General features: G+C 34.5%; 1 protein-coding gene across 2 annotated transcripts; it reads right to left on the bottom strand.

Moving 5' to 3' along the window:
• Positions 1–1,471: 1,471 nt before the first annotated feature.
• On the bottom strand, positions 1,472–13,770 carry LOC143229166 (cholinesterase-like). 2 transcript variants are annotated; one of them, XM_076461083.1, is made up of 3 exons: positions 13,610–13,770; positions 2,210–3,728; positions 1,472–1,717 (listed from the first exon to the last, which is right to left on the bottom strand). In XM_076461083.1, exons 1-3 carry the CDS (start codon positions 13,638–13,640, stop codon positions 1,567–1,569), a joined length of 1,701 nt encoding a protein of 566 aa, XP_076317198.1. In that variant the 5' UTR covers positions 13,641–13,770; the 3' UTR covers positions 1,472–1,566. The 2 variants fall into 2 exon arrangements, with proteins under 2 accessions (XP_076317198.1, XP_076317206.1); XM_076461091.1 differs by lacking the exon at positions 13,610–13,770 and adding an exon at positions 6,148–6,480.
• Positions 13,771–17,537: the final 3,767 nt, after the last annotated feature.

The raw sequence follows: 17,537 nt of genomic DNA, 5'->3' as shown, positions 1-17,537 counted from the left end.
TTTACCAAATTGTCGGCATTTAGGTTGTTTAATTTTTTAATATTCTATAAAAAGTGAGCAATGTTATTTCAGTATTAACGTTGCTTATTAGAATACGCTTTTCTGTAATATTGATTTTAACACGCAATCTCAGACTCAACGGTGGCAAAAATCGTGTAATACTTTGTAGAAACAGTGGCCAGTGTGTTGGTGTGTTTTTCTCTCTCTCTAAAAGTCTTCAGAAATATTAATTATTCTAAAAGGAATCCAGATGTTTTTCCCGTCTATGATTGGATAGCATGGCCAAGCGCGTAAGGCGTGCGACTCGTAATCCGAGGGTCGCGGGTTCTCGGGAACATGCTCGCCCTCCCAGCCGTGGGGGTGTATAATGTGATGGTTAATCCCACTATTCGTTGGTAAAAGAGTAGCCCAAGAGTTGGCGGTGGGTGGTGATGACTAGCTGCCTTCCCTCTAGTCTTACACTGCTAAATTAGGGACGGCTAGCACAGATAGCCCTCGAGTAGCTTTGTGCGAAATTCCCAAACAAACAAACCTAAAAGGTTATGATCAGTTTTTCAGTAGAACTGGGTGATTGTTTACCCCAATTCAAGCAATTGTATTATTGTATTACGTTATCCACGGACCATTAACCATTACTGTACGTTTTGTGAAACCTATCATGATCTGTTGAGACAAACTCATATTCTCTGAGTTTGTTCTTGTGTTGATGGAAAGAGAGGTCGGATTGAAAGGAGATTTCTGAATGTAAAGTAGCAAAATGTCTGAGGTATTACAAGTGTAGAAGATGTAGATGTGATCACGTCAACACATCAGTTGCTCAGAAAAAGTCAGCCGTATGAATAATCAGAGAAGCTTTGGCGGAGAAGGTTGTGTCAAGAGAATTACGTAAACATGTACGTGTATCCGACGACTTGCCCTGAAAAGGGAACGAGAAAGGAAAAAAAAACACAAAACGATTGAGGATAAGGTTAGCAATGGAAAATACGAAGACTTTTTGTGAATGAAATGCGAAAATAGTGCAATGATAAAAAGAGCAATACTAAGATAATGGTGAAATAACATGACCAGACATGTATTTTATTCTTAAGCTTCCGGATCTGATGAAATACCCCAAATTACCAGTATACTTTGACTCAGAAAATACTTCTTAAAATATACTGAATAAGATGTCATAAATGAAGTTGGTATTGCTCAGTGACATCTCATAATCGGTTATTTTAAAGTTGATAATGATAAAGAAGATTATTTCGTATATATGGCACTGTTCTTTATTGGACAGAAAGTAATGCAAAATTGCTCTTTTTGTCAGTTATATGACAATCAAAACCATCCAACGTTTGTCTTATGACAATATTTTACCTTCAAGTTAAATGTTAGGCGAAAATTGCAAATCAATAATAAATGAGATTTTTACTTAACATATCGCACAACGCCACAATGAAATATCGTTAAACGTCACCAGAGAAAAATCTTTTGACCAAAAGTTATTTTATTTCGTTTCTTTCGATGTTACAGTATCAATTTATTCATAAATTTTGCGAAGTTTCTTTTGTCATTGTAGACAACCTAATGCTTTTCAGCAACAATGTCTCGCCAGAAGTCGCAGTGAACCTGGTTATAGATGTAAGCAAAATTCGGTGTGAGTGTGTTGAGTTCTTGATAAACTGGCCATCCTTCATGAAAAGCAGGCCACTCATTCAAAGCAAGCGAAGGGTTGCTAGGAAGAAAGAAATCAAATTATACAGAGTCGTTATGAATTATTTCCCTTAATTGTCAAAGGTCTGTTTGTTGAAGGTAAAAAGTAACTTTCTTGTTAAACTAGTGATCAATCTAATTTATTAAAATATAAATTTGTCACAACGTTTCTTAAACGTTATGGTTACAAATAGCATGCATTAAGCCTGTTTTAAAAACCTAAACACACATATTCGGAAAATGTACAGTAAATTATTTAATAAGGAAAATGAGAAAAAGGCTAAAGAATTATCTTTGCACAACAAAATTAGATTATTTTAAAGCTAGTGAGGTGAACGACTTTTATTTTTTTATAGCAAATCACGAGAATCGTTCAACTCATGATAGTTAAGATAAAGTGATAGTTACCATTTTTTAATAACATGAAAGATGTAACAGTATAAAGTATCACACACAAATTAATAAACGTTATGAGATACTAAATGTTTTAAATAAATTAACAATTGAGTCTTACCCTCTCTCAGCAAAGGTGGCAAAATGAGACATTATTCTCAAACTCAGATCTCTTTCAGAAGAAGCATACTCCTGCAGAGCTATCTTCTGGAAGGGCAAACCAAATACAAACTCCACTTCGTCTCCTTGATTGATCAGCTCAGCTTGATGGTATCTTTTAGGTATAAAGTTTAAAAAGTAATAATATGCATTCTTTCCACTCTTGCTGAAATTTTCTGCAAAATATAAACAAGGACACATGTAAAAGTAGTCTCCAAAAGCGTCTGTAAGGGCATGAAAGTTTCCCTTGGTATTGGAAGGATCTATGTTGCTCATATAGTGTTCTACGATTTTTTTGGCGGTACCTGGGTGTTTGTTATAAATTGCTTTCTGCACTACCTCAATGGCTTCTTCTCTGGTGATCTCTTCTTTATCTTCTGGAATAAAATGTTCGAGAGCTCTTGAGCCTTCATCCTGATTTGTTCCAATGAGTAAAACTACGTCATTGAAATGCCCTTCTTGTGCCATTTCAAAAGGAGACTTCGGGATCATATTGTTTGGACCATATGTTGGAACAAAAGGCATTTCATGGCCTTCGTGAATAAGTTCTTCTGTAGCAACAATCAGCTTTTCAGGTTCCATTTCACGAAGACAAGAAAGAATTTCATTGGGATCTTTAGAGGTACAGCCTGCTTTTTCAGCAAAAAGTTCTGTCACCTCATTTGATTCTTCAACGTTGTGGGAAGAGTGTGGAAACAAGGGACTCATACTCTCCATTATAGCATGGCGGAATAGTCCTTTACTCTCTTCCATCATGGTGTGAAGTCCAACACAAACAGACCCAGAACCTTCACCAAAGAGGGTGATATTTTCTGAATCGCCACCAAAAGCATGTATGTTTTCTTTGACCCATCGAAGTGCAGTCTGCTGATCCATCAAGCCTTGATTGCCAGGAGCATCGGCATCATTCAGGTGCAAGAAACCCATTGGACCAAGTCTGTAGTTCATTGTGACCACAATGACATCTGTGGCAGCAGCAAGAATAGTTCCGTCATAAGCATCTAGTGAAGAAGACCCATAATGGAATTTTCCGCCATGGATAAAAACCATCACAGGGATCAAATCTTGTGGCTGTGGGTTGTCAATGCCGTACCCTAATGTGGAATTTTGAGGAACATAAATATTCAAATAAAGACAGTCTTCACTTACAGGTGACTTCAACTTCCATAGTTCGTGAACCTCTTGATTGTGATGTACATTTGTTTGGTAGCAGGAATTAGGTTTGGCTTCACCGCCCACTTTTCCTTCCCAACTTCCAATGGGTACCGGTTTGCCGAAACGGTGGTCTCCGACGGGCGGTTTTGCATACGGAATTCCATTAAAGACATATACTCCTTCTCCTACGATCACTGGATGCTCAATCCCTTCCACAACTCCAGATTTTGTGGTCACTTCTATGTTTTCTGCCGAAGCAGACCACAGAAACAAAGCAAGGAACAATTGTTCAAAGATTAACGTAATGCTACGACAAGAAGCCATTTCTGTAAAATTTGAGAAACAAATTATTAATCTTTAAAGTGTCATTTTTACATTTTATATTATTATTTTAAAAAGCACATGCCTAATATTCTCATCACATATCAATCCTTTGTATTTAGATAATACACTAACCTTAAAATCATAAAAGAATAGAAAATTTCAAAATATGGACATTCCTTTAACCCTTCAACAGCGGAAATGTTGTAGGTAGCATCATTGATGGCTGCCGTTTAACGGTTAAATTGTATCTTTATACGTGTGTTTTACCGTCGAGATTAATACAATGGACGCTTAGTGAAGTGAGGAGAGGATGGTATTAAAGCACCATATTACACAATATTGCGTTACAGCTTTTTTGGATATACAGCTTAAACAATGTTCATATCTGTATTGTATCAAATAGCATTACATTGCAAAAAAACCAAAAACTTTAAATTGTAAAAAGACAATGGATTGTTTGTTTTGAATTTCGCACAAAGTTACTCGAGGGCTATCTGTACTAGCTATCCCTAATTTAGCAGTGTAAGGCTAGAGGGCAGACAGCTAGTCATCACCACCCCCACCACCTCTTTTACCAACGAAAAGTGGGATTGACCATCACATTATAACGCCCCCACGGCTGAAAGAGCAAGCATGTTTGGTGCGAGGGGGATTCGAACCAGCCACCTTCAGATTACGAGTCGCACGCCTTAACACGCTTGGCCATGCCGGGCCAAGACAATGGATTGTTGTTTTGAATTAAGCACAAAGCTACACAATGGGCTATCTGTACTCTGCCCACCACGAGTATCGAAACCCGGTTTTTAGCGTTGTAAGTCCGCAGACATACTGCTGAGCCATTGGGAGGCACCAAGACAATGGAACAAACTCGAATATGAAACAATAAAGTAGTTAGGATTGAACATAGTGAAAAAAATCCATTAAATTTTGGAATACGTTCATTCCAAAGTTGGCTTGAATTTAGATATCTTCAGGTATATTTGATTTTTATCATTTAAATTGATTTTAATAAGAAAACAATTATTTCAAATGTATTGATACTACTGATTACATTATCTTGATATTTTAAAATATTTTTGTGCTAGCTTTTGGTGAAAACAAGCTACCTACATAAACCTAGCCCCACAAAGTCATGTCTATGAACTCACAATGCGAGAAACCGGGTTTCGATACTCTTTGTGGGCGGGATACAGACAGACAATTGTGTAGCTTTTTGCTTAATTCAAAATAAATAAACGAATATAAACCAAACTTAACCCTTTCATTATTATTATGGCTAAATAAATATAACGGTCTAACAAGGAATATAGTGTCATAATTAAAAAAATTGAATATGTAGGTTGCTCTTAAATTCACATACATAGCTCACACTACGTATGTATGTGTGTTTTCTTACAGCAAAGCCACAGCGAGCTATCTTCCGTGTCTATCGAGGGAAATCGGATCTCTGATTTTAGCTATGTTAATTCAAAGACTTGCCGCTCTCTCAGCGGAGGGAAAAGCTAGGTAATATCTATTCTATAACGGAACTCTTACTTATATGATACTGGAAAACCTTTTATTATTTCGTGATGCGCAACCTCAACTTCGCGAAATTTTTATCCTTTGTATATGTAGATTTGCAATAGAGGTCATGATTTTCCCGTCATTAATACGTCACACACGAATCTAATGCATTGGCGTCACGGGTAATCGACTAGTAATAATTATTGATATAGTAAAAAACAAAAAGTAAATATATAAATATTCGAATTACTACCTTTAATGAAACTAACATCAAATGGTATAAGTTTAGTCAACAAATAAATTTTAAATATAAGAAGCTAAATGTAAATTATCCATCGCCATTACAAATCATAACTAAACTGTATGTATTATTAATGTTGTTTTATCGTCATCGTATAGTATATTTGTTTTAGGAAGTTAATGAATCGGAATATTTTCACAATATCGTACAATATATTATAATTAATTATAATGTTTTGATGCATTCAATAGATACTGTATTATTATATTGGGGTTTGATATTATTCGTGAGTGCTTTATCTTTTCATATTTCTTAGTAATTTGATTGAAAAAGAATAACTTTTTTTGCGATTCAGTTTTATAGAAATATAAATGTATGAAATTAATGAATTAACTGAAACTAAGTTTTCACACAGTTTTAGTTTTGGAAGTACAGTATAAGACTTACTAAAGATTAAACGCTTCCTTGCTCATAATTTGTTTCGCGATACAAACTTTATGCTATAAAAGTAATTCGAATTAATCACAAGTCTTATTTTGAAAGAAGCATATCAGCATCATAACTGGTGATATTTACAGGAAGTTCCCTAGCGTCTAAAATGAAAATATTTTTGAAACATCCTTCCTTATATTATTTAATACGGATTTTAACTTTTAAATATAACTATATCCTACCCGGTTCAACAGTTGTAGTTTCTTTCTGCTCTGTCGTATACTTCCAGCAGCTTCCACGAAATATTCAACTGAGCTTCCGTTTAATCGTCGCTAGTTCTTTATATACCGTAAATGAATGTTGTTGGATTTTTTTTTCACGTGCCGTACAAACAGAACATATTTTAAGGGCATCATTTTCAGAAACTGACAGAGAAAACTTGTCACATTCAAAGATTACTTTTTTCGCTAAAATAAATACATAAAAATAAAAAAAACGATTTATTTCGGTAATTCGTGATAGCCTACAATGATATTTAATTAAAACCATGTTGGCTACAATAGTAGGCAAAACTGCCAAATACAAACTGACGTATAATCGTTTACCTTCCCAAGCCACTTTAAAAACTGGTTCATTGGCAGTTTCTACTAGCCTGAACTGCTAAAGTACCATAATATTAAATGTGGGGAGAACAAGTTGGCTTCTAAACTCAAGACTTGGTAAACTGTAAGAAAAAAAAAATTCCTAGGGAAAAAACCAATTCATTTTTTACGACAAAAGCAATCTCCCCGTCTTCCCCAAAATACAATATGATGTACTTAGTACACGAATAATTCGTTGGAAATCAAATGAAAACATAATGGCAAAGTAGCCTTGAAGCAGTAAATGAATCGTAGCTACATATTATCAACCCACTCAGTGCTGGACATATTTCAAGGCGAATTGTGTCAGATCCTCAAAGCGTGCTTTAAAAAAAAGTATAAGGTGGATCAGATTTACTATACGTTTCACTGAGCATTATTTTAATAACAGGTCCTAGAAATTCCTCTTGGCAGTTAACCAGATATTAATAATTTTAAACATGATTGTCACATCTTTTATCGTAAAATCTTAAAGACAAGGCAAAATAAACACCTATTTTATGTCGATGCCAAAATTTTCAACTTTTATTAACTCTTTGAACCTGAGTGCCATCTTATGTATATATGGGATAAATGGCTAGATCATAGACTCCATGGGATTAGGGTTTAGCTTGCCCACGTTTTGAGGTACTGGCATAGTATTGCGGTTAGAGCGCTTGAGTTTCAATAAGTGGGTCACAGGTTTGTACCCCTCGAGTAGCTGTGCGCGAAATTTAAAAACAAACAGCTGACCAGAGGAAAAGCAGCCAGCCAGTTGCACATGATATTACCATTACAGGTTAAGTATCACTTTTATAATATAAGCCCTCTCCAGTGGTACAGTGGCATGTGCCTACTGCAAGGATATGATCCTAAATTTTAGCTTTATAAGCTCTTGAGCTCATCATTAAGCTATGGAAGGGCCCGCGGAACTAGTAATCTAAGCTTAACTCATCAAAGTAACAGCTCATTGTCGTAACTAGTAGCCTATATGATCACCTAACTAGTCATTCGTTACTTTTAGTATTAATTACTAGTTACTATCTGTAGCTAGATTTGGTTGCTAATCTCGCTACAGTCTTTAGGGAAGTCCCAAGAAGGACTGTTGCTGTGGTAGTTATGATTGTGACTGAAAAATGAGTCTTCTTGAGAGAATGGTGGGGTCCTTTCCATCAGAACTTTAATCAACTAACTTAGCTGAATGCTTTCAAGAGGGATATTTCCGTTCTGGTGCACTAAGTGAGTTATGTGGGTGGAGAAGACTTCTTTCTTCTTCTTTTTTTTTAAATCCTCGCGTGTAGTTTATGTATCGTATCCATTCATTTTACTATAATTCCACTTATGTTATTCCCTGCCACGATAGGTAGACATTTACAGATGAACCGGTATTAGAGAATCTTGAATGTTTGTCAGTTTCAAAATTCTAGCTTCCGCTAGTCTTTGTTTGTTTGTTTCTAGTAATTAATTAAAAAATATTAGTAACATAGGTGATTGTAGAGGCCACTAATAATCATGATGACAACTGATATGTGATCGCAACAATATTACCTTAAGTACTTAATTCTACCAGATCACTGGTAAGTTTACGGACTTGTAATGTTAAAATCCAGCATTCGATTTCGAGAACAAACAAACTCTTAAGTGCTTAACTTAGTTTTATCTTTGGATTACAAATCTCAGTATCTAACTTACATAAAATGTGATATCATGGCTGAAATTAAGTAATTTTCTTTAGGCCTAAAGCGCGCACAATATAACAAAGAACACAGCTGCATGCAGTATAGAACCTTTTTGCGTTATTTTGCTTTTCTTCATAGTAGAAACCCAAAACGTCCTCAATGGAATTCATTGTAAGAGCCCTTAAGAAAGTTTAATAACGAACCTTTCAACGTTCTCAACTAAAGAAGTTTATTAAGTTTTATATTATCTTTTGGTTAGGATCGTAATTACTCAATAAAGTTTCGTATAAGAAGCTGGATAAAACGTCTATTTGAATGCCAAGACGTTCTGAAATTGGTTTCATTTGAAATTTATTCATCGTATAATCATAAAATTGTTTTTTAAAATTTTTTAAGACTTGGTTATAAATTCTACTAAGAATCCAAATAAAGGTAATGCGCATAAATATTCAATGATCGTGTCAAAATATTGTAGGAGATAAAATTGATTTTTATTTTATATATAACTCGTGCTGAATAATATATCCTTAAATTTGTTAACTGGACAGCCTACCTTAAACAAATTGTTCATTATAAAACTATAGCAAACGTTTTTTGTTTTTCATTTCTTGGCGTCAATAATATGTTGAAAAATTCAAATTTCGCATTTTGCAACCTGTCTGTGAAAAACCAAGACAATCAAAACAATCACGTGTTTTAAATTTTAACTTTTATTGCAATAAATTTGTTTTTTTCAATTTCACACCAAAGTTACACGAGGGCTATTTGCATAAACTATTGGGTTACTCCTTATTAACGAATAATGGGATTTACTATCCCTTTATAACGCTCCCACGGCTATAGGGGTAAACACGTTTGGTGTGAAAAAGATTCAAACCCGCGACCCTCACATTACGAATAGAGCGCTCTAACCACCTGACTACGCCGGGCTTTGTAATAAATAATGCCTGTCAAACTAGGCTTACACAAACGTTTGACTACGTGTGTTTATTTGATTGAAATATTAAAACAAAGACGTGTAAAATAGATCAACCCTGTGTTCGAGAGTTTATTAATATCACAGAATTACAAAAAAAAAAGAACATTTGTCACTGAAAGTAGTACTTAAACTTAGGCCCAATCATCTACGGTTAAATACATGCACGTGATTTTGTCACACATATTTAATTTTTCTATATATTCTAACTTCTTTATATTAAAAAATAATTTTAGTTTTGTTAAACAAAATAATTTAAAAATGTAATGTAAACTTGTTCCTTCACGAAAATTCAAATATTTGAACAATTCATGAATCTGAAACAGCTGTGAGACTTCAGTACTAATTTCTCTTTGATAACTGGTATGTTTTTTCTATTTTGTAAACCTAAGAAACATAAGGACGAGTTCTGTCTAATAAAAATATATATAGTTGAACTATTAGTATTCTGAACTAAATTGAAATATTTAAAAGTATTAAAACTATTTAAACTAAAAGTATTATATTTTTATTCAAAGAGTTGTTTACACTTAAATCTTTCAGTTGTTTGTTTATGGGAATAAATAGTCAAGAGCATAAGGTAAAAATATAATAAATATAATATACCACAGCACAATATCTGATGGTACAGAAAACGTTATCAATGTGTTTTGGAAAACTGAATTCTAGATAAAAGCAACACAACCCTGAAGTTTTAAATACGATTTGACAAGAAAAGTATACAGAAAAAGTTTTATGTAGGCAAAAATGCTCGTTCAATTTCCTTTACGTCTGGAGTCTCCAAAATTAAGGTAAAAAATGGTTTGACAAACACTCTCAGTGTAACTCAATGATAAAAATGTAGTACACAAACAAATGTTATAAACCGAAGCATGTGTGTATATGTTTTCTAAAAGCAAAGCCACATCGGACTATCTGTGTATGTGTATTCGGGCTAAAGGTATTCTAACAAATATCAATTATTTTTTATGCTTGTTTTACTTCCACTATATTAAAATAATGATTTTGTTGCAAAATTCATTTCGGTACACGAACAGGGGAATAACCATGTTCAATAACTTGATTCAATACATTGGCTAAGAATTTTGTTGTAGGTTGCGGAGCTTATGAATATACTTATCTTAAAGGAAAACCCTATTTATGTTTTTTCTTTATGTTTGGTTTGTCAGTTATACACTAATGTACATTTTGATGTGTTTGACGTGTTTGAGCTCATGATCAATGATGACATTTATAATTTTATAGCTCAACAAACAAATCTCAATTATTTTTATGTTGTTTTTTTTACATGCACTGTAAAATTACTTTGCCTAGTCTATGTTTATCAGCTTCATAAAACATAAAAAATAAAAAGTAGGTGGATTTAGAAGAAGAAGTGTTGTGGTGATGTCCCACTCTCATCTGTATATGTAGCCGTTGTGTCCCAACCATTAAGTGGCCATTTGAAAAGAAAATAGAGCACGACTCACTGATAGTTCGTGTTGGTCTTACTGGAAGACTGTCGCGACCAACCGATGGGTCATGTGGGAACCAACGTGTTAAGATGAAAAGGGGATGGTACAATTCCTTTGACTAGTTGACTTCTCTCTGGTCAGCAGTTTAGAATATTTCTTGTCGTTTGTTTTTTTTAAAGTATGGTTTGAGTATGAAAAATAAAAATATTATTTTATCACATATAATAAATTTTGTTATACTTCCGAGGTTAAGTAACATTGACAAACTTTCTGTTTTTATGCCTTTGCGTTTGTGGAACTCTGGTCTCAAATTTTCCTAAGTTAAGTTATTTTGAATTTCATGCAAAGCTACCCGAGGGCTATTTGCGCTAGCCGTCCTTAATTTAGCCGTGTAAGACTAGAGAGAAGGCAGCTAGTCATCACCACCCACCGCCAACTCTTGGACTACTCTTTTATCAACGAATAGTGGGATTGGCCGCAATATTATAACGCCCCCACAGCTGAAAGGGGAGCATGTTTTGTGCGACCGGGATTCGAACCCGCGACCCTAGGGTTACGAGTCGAACGCCTTAACCCACCTGGCGATGCCGGGCCAATTTTTCCTAATTCGGCCTACAACTTAATAAATTATTTTTTGTAATTAATACTCGTATCATGTACCTGGATGTAATTTTTCAAATCGCAGTACGATAGAAAACTTAGGCAAATTAAACTCAAGACTTTGTGGTTTTAGTTCTTACAGGTACTTTGTGAGAGAAGCTACGTTTCTATATTAATAACTTCAACATTTACAAAGTACCATAACGATTACTTGATAAATGATGCAAAAATCCTTGATCCAAATACTTTCTTCTTGTTCCTGACCAAGTGTGGTATACTAATCCTCAAAAGCATTTCATCAATTATTAAGATAGCTTTTGAATGTTTCATATCAGAAAACAAATGGAATAATTAAAATGCGTGGCAGTAAAAAAGGTCTTAATATTATTCTCATCAATGCACACATGCGACACCTGTTGCCTCAAAAATTACATTCTTGGCTGTTTTAGTTTCAATTCTGTCGAAATTGAAGATAAAAGTTTTTATTGTTTGTTTTTTGTTAAGCGCGAAGCTACACAATGGGCTATCTATGCTGTGCCCCCCACCCCTCAGTGGCTCGATGCTAAGACTGAAAGCTTATAATGCTAAAAACCAGCTTTCGATACATTAACAGGGGAACAACCATGTTCAATAACTTCGTTCAATACATTGTCTAAGAATTTTGTTGTAGGTTGCGGAGCTTATGAAGATACTTGTTATCTTAAAGGAAAACCCCATTTATGTTGTTGTTTTTCTTTTGGTTTGGTTTGTCAGTTATACAGTAATGTTAACATAGATGTAGTTGTTGAATATCGCGTGCTCAAACCATAGGAAAAAAGGTTTGCTTCTCAAACAAATGATAGACGCTTTGCTTCGGTTTGCTCCCCGCTAGTACAGCGATACGTCTACGGATTTACAACGCTAAAATCAGGAGTTCGATTCCCCTCGGTGGGTTCAGCAGATAGCCCGATGTGGTCTCGCTATAAGAAAACACACGCACATATTTCGGTTTATAACATTTGTTTGTGTACAACATTTTGGCCATTGAGTTGTTACACAGAGAGTGTTTGTCAAACCATTTTTAACTTTGTTTCAAGTATCTTTATCTTCTAAATGGAAGTAATAATCTTTTAACACTCCTACGAAAAGACATTTCTAGTCCTGATTTCTCCAAGCCCGTTCCGCTGGCTGTGGTTTCGCTAGATAGTAGATAGGGACAGTGGGAATCTCGTTAATCCATTCATTAATGGATTTAAATGGCAATTTCATTTAAATACAAAATTATTAGCCTAATATTAATAACCTTTCAAGTTGCTCTGGGGCCTATTAGGCCCCACTTTTCGTAGGAGTGTTAAATGGAATGAGAAGTGGTTATTATAAATTTATATGAAATAAGTTGAAAACATTGGAAAATGGAAGACCTAATACCGTAAATTTGTGGTGAGTGTTGGCTTTACATCGGTTTTACCTATTTGTCTAGATTAACCGCATAAACATGGGGAAAAGATTTTGCACTAGGAAATAAATTACTCGTTTTTGTGTGTGCTTTAGAGAACTTCTGAACGGTAAATTAATAATAATGTATGAAGATGTGTGTTTGTGCAACATTTTTAGTTGTTAGTGAAAAAACAACCTAAAAGCACTATATTCTTATACTTACATATCCTCGTCATTAGAATTCAGCCATAAATTGTTTTCGGGATACTAATCAGAAACTAAGAAAACTGCATTTTATTATTAAATAAAATATCTAATTTAAATTATGAACTTTTACTGTTTCTAAACAGAACCATTTTGATACACCAAAAGATCCTTACTATTTTCAAGAACTATATATGCTTCAGTGACTGTATGGTTCTAAATAATAACCTTATGTTCTGTAGAGAATCTCAGAGAGAACCCCTTTCAAAGTTTGTTTGTTTTGAATTTCGCACAAAGCTACTCGAGGGCTATCTGCGCTAGCCGTTCCTAATTTAGCAGTGTAAGACTAGAGGGAAGGCAACTAGTTATCACCATCCACCGCCAACTCTTGAGTTACTCTTTAACAAACGAATAGTGGGATTGACCGTTACATTATAACGCTATCACGGCTGAAAGAGCGAGCATGTTTGGTGCGACCGGGATTCGAACGCGCGACCCTCAGATTACGAGTCGAACGCCTTAACACACTTGGCCATGCCGGGCCGTTCCCCTTTCAAAGAGGAAAAGATATGTGCAAGAATCGACTTTGAAAAACTGCTGCGCGCCCGTCATGTTACAAGAGAGAAACAGTGACTCAACAACCGCAGTTTTAAATTGATTCGTCTCCTTTTTACCCCTCAATAAAACATACGTTAGTAAGAAATATAGTTTAAAAAACACAAAATTACGGTTCTGGTTTGCTGCAATGGAATTACCTTTTAGTGTAGAGAGTTTGGGATCTTTCATTTCCTTCACAGAAGTTCTCCTTATTTTCTTGAATAAAACTCGTCTAATTACAGTTACTTTACTGTTGTTGTATTATGTTTATCATCACCTTCCCTGTACTGTATAATCTCAGTAGTAATGGAAAAAAAATGTTTCTAACAGCCAATAAACGCAGTGTTTTTTATTTGGGTTTTAGAAAGAGCATTGTCACTTTCATGTCACGTGTATGCGTGCGCGCGTGCGTTTCTGTATTTCGATGAAATCTTAACCAAAAACATTTCGCAAACCTCCAAGAAATAACACTTGGCAATGTTACCATTATAATTCTGGTACTTTTTGTTGTTTTTATGGCCATATTACTGTATTTGATGGACCAAGATAACAATTTTGTAAACAACAGGCTATATATATATCTTTTTTTCTTAATTTTATTTCTACGAAATTGAAACTGTTTTTTTTTAGAATATCTATTACTACTATTCTCAGTTTTTCTAAACATTCCACGTATAATTTGCTTTTAAGAAGAAATGTATGAAGTATTTCTTACGAAATTTTCGAATTTCCAAGTGTACGAAGTTGACAAAAAATGAAATCGACTTATTTTATGAAACAAGAGATTTATTAAAAATAAAAATGTTATTATTTCATCATAAACATTTCGAAAAATTAAGAGCAGTTTGATGCATTGAATTATACAGTATAATAAACTTACATCGTACATACGTATGGAAGAACTTTTAGGTTCACTATTTCCATGTGCAGAAAAGTATACTTATTTTATTTTCGTGCTTGGGTTTTGGATATTTACAGACTTGACCGCTTGGAAATACACACTTCTATACATACTCATCTATTTACATGAGGTTTAAAAAAGGAGGCATTTTTGATGTTATGTAAATAATATAGCTAATTATCCAACTTACATTAAAGACGTTGCTTAAATTTATTCTTAAGGCTTTTTAAACATCTGTAAGAAGTGGAATGGTTATATATTTTTTGTATTCAATTATTTAATTATGCACTCTTACTATGTTTATTACAGAGTTGAAGTGGCTTCTCGGATGGACAAAGTATACATGCGTATGAGGACTGGTGTCTTATTGATAAAATACGTTTCTTGACGTGACCTAAAACTGTTTGTTTTTTTATTTCGCGCAAAGCTATACGAGGGCTGTCTGCGCTTGCCGTCCTTAATTTAGCAGTGTAAGACTAGAGAGAAGGTAGCTAGTCATCAGCACCCACCGCCAACTCTTGGGCCACGCTTTTACCGACGAATAGTGGGATTGACCGTAACATTATAACGCCCCAACGGGTGAAAGGGCGAGCATGTTTGGTGCGACGGGGATTCGAACCCGTGACCCTCAGTTACGAGTTGAACGCCTTAACTCACCTGGGACCTAAAGTACACTAGCCTATACGTAAATAATATTGAAATGTTATTAATATCTATTATTCAGTAGCTTACGTAACTACTTACGTAAGCTATACTCATTACGGAGTTTAGGTGGTTCCCAGGTGCACAAACAAAGTTACGTATATGTGGTAGTGAAGTCTTTTTCTGATGAATTAAGTTTCACTGACGGAGCTTAAAACTCCATTTTGACAGTACTAAGATGGAGTTTTAAGCCCCGTCAGTTAAACTCAATTCATCAGAAAAGACTTCACTACCACATATACGTAACTTTGTCTGTGCAACTGGGAACCACCTAAAAAATTATACCTTGAATACATTTCTAAAATTACCAGTGAAAAGAAGTCATCTGGTAATTTTAGAAACGTATACAAGGTATAATTCTTTTGGCTATGTACCTACAAAGCCACGGACCTAATGGTTAATCAAAAACTACAACCATAAATCAAATAATCAGGTTATTCAGTCACAATTATATTAATAAAATACTATTGTGTAGTATTAAACCAGAAAGTCTTCTTATTTATAAGTTATTTATTTACCAATTTTCACAACACTTCACGTGGATGGAAGAGGGCATCATTCACAACTGTTTATTACTTTTGCATCCTAGATGTCAAAGGTTATATGTAATAAATACCTTTAGGTAAGGGAAGTAAGACAGTTGCTTAAGGATCATTACTATGAAGAAACTGCATAGGTGTTCTTATGAGTGCTTCTTAAACGTGAAACTGCAAAACTTAATAATCATACCGTTTACTCAGTATGAACCGTTCCTTATTATGTTGTATTGACGAATATTATGAGTGATCCTGTACTTTGTATCTTTCCTAAGACCACATGGAAGCTAAAGCTAACTAAGGAAAATAAACTTGCCCTTTGATTTTTACTGCTTGATTAAAATATGATTTTTCAAAAAACTCTTTGTACCTTGGGTATTCTGTGCTTCCTCTAGAAAACCAGTTAGGGGAACCACGAAGTTTCTCTCGCTCTAGTTACTCAAAGAACGGGATCATTCACTAAGGGCATAGATGTGCTCTTTATTAGAAAGAATTACTCCATTGGCATCAATCTGTGACATTTCATAAAAGCAAGTATTCAAACAAAAACTGACAAGTTATTTATGTATATTGTAATGGTTTTCGTTGAAATAGCATTTCAAAAATAGCTACATTCCTATCTTTTTCTTGCAGTTACAAAGAGAAAAACTGTTTCCTGGTGTCTTAGAATACGTTACGAGTTTCCACAACTAAACAAAAAAGTCTGCAAGTTTTATGAACTTAAACTAGTAACATAAAGTGCAACTGCTTCACATATCTTAATAATGTTTATACATTTTTTGCATTTTGAGTAAAACCAATGACGGAAGACTGAAAACGTTACTGTTCATTTGAGGCATTATGAGATATATTTGTTTACAGTTTTAAACATTTTGTAAGGTGCGTAAATTTCCGATTCTGTAAAAATGAGATCGCTGAGCAAATTCTTAATTGTTTAATTACTTTAGTAGACTTGCGCCCTAGTCGTTAAAGAACCAACGCTAGAGCACAAAAAAAATTGTACTGCCAACTTTTGGGCTACTCTTTTACCAACAAATAGTAGGGTTGACTATCACATTATAACACCCCCACGGCTGAAAGAACGAGCATGTTTGGTGTGATGGGGATTCGAGCCCGTGACCCTCAGATTGAAAATCGAGCGCCCTAACCACCTGGCTATGCTGGGGTCACATGTCACGATTGTCCATATGAAGTGTGACAGGTTTTCAGTAAAATATAAAAGTTTGTCCTACACATACATATAAGTCAGGTGAGTCAAAAAGATATGTCTCTGGGAATTGACACGCCAATATTACTAAGATTGAGACACGTTAGTGTATAAGGTGATGCTCATATCAAAAAATAAAAATACTTCTGCCCGTCTTATAGTTTTCACATTGGATTTGCGTAACCTCTAGGACTTGTGGATCTAAAGTTGTTTAAATATCTTTATATATTCTATCTGATATCTACCCTCCTCCATATGAACTATCGATAAATCAACAATGTCGGGTAAAATCTATTGTTTTGTGAACTAAGTCAACAATGTAGGGTAAAGTGAACAGTTTATAACCCTGATCAAATAGATACAAATAGAACAATACATACAATATCATGTTGGATGACATTCTGTTAAATGTTGTGACATGCGCAATTTAACCCTCACTTCTCTGGATAAGTGTATTTAAGTATGTTATCCTACGTACAGAACACGACCAACACAAACATTTTGAAAACTATATCATTCAAACATACATGGCTAAGAATGTATTTAATAACACTTATTAAAGGGTTAAATATGTAGCTTTTTTTTTTTTTTGTTAATCACAAGTATAAGATTAAGTTACCAAGTAGTACAAGTTATCCAAATATTAGTAATATACATTGTTGTATCGTTATTTTGTTGGCAGGTGCTTTAAATTATTTGATGAAGATTATTAAACGTCCAGTACTAAGAACAAATTAGAT

The sequence above is a fragment of the Tachypleus tridentatus genome, chromosome 1, assembly GCF_004210375.1.
Source record: "Tachypleus tridentatus isolate NWPU-2018 chromosome 1, ASM421037v1, whole genome shotgun sequence".
Lineage (NCBI taxonomy): Eukaryota > Metazoa > Arthropoda > Merostomata > Xiphosura > Limulidae > Tachypleus > Tachypleus tridentatus.
The sequence above is the reverse complement of the archived record's forward strand: the minus strand, read 5'-3'. Positions and strand labels throughout refer to the sequence as shown.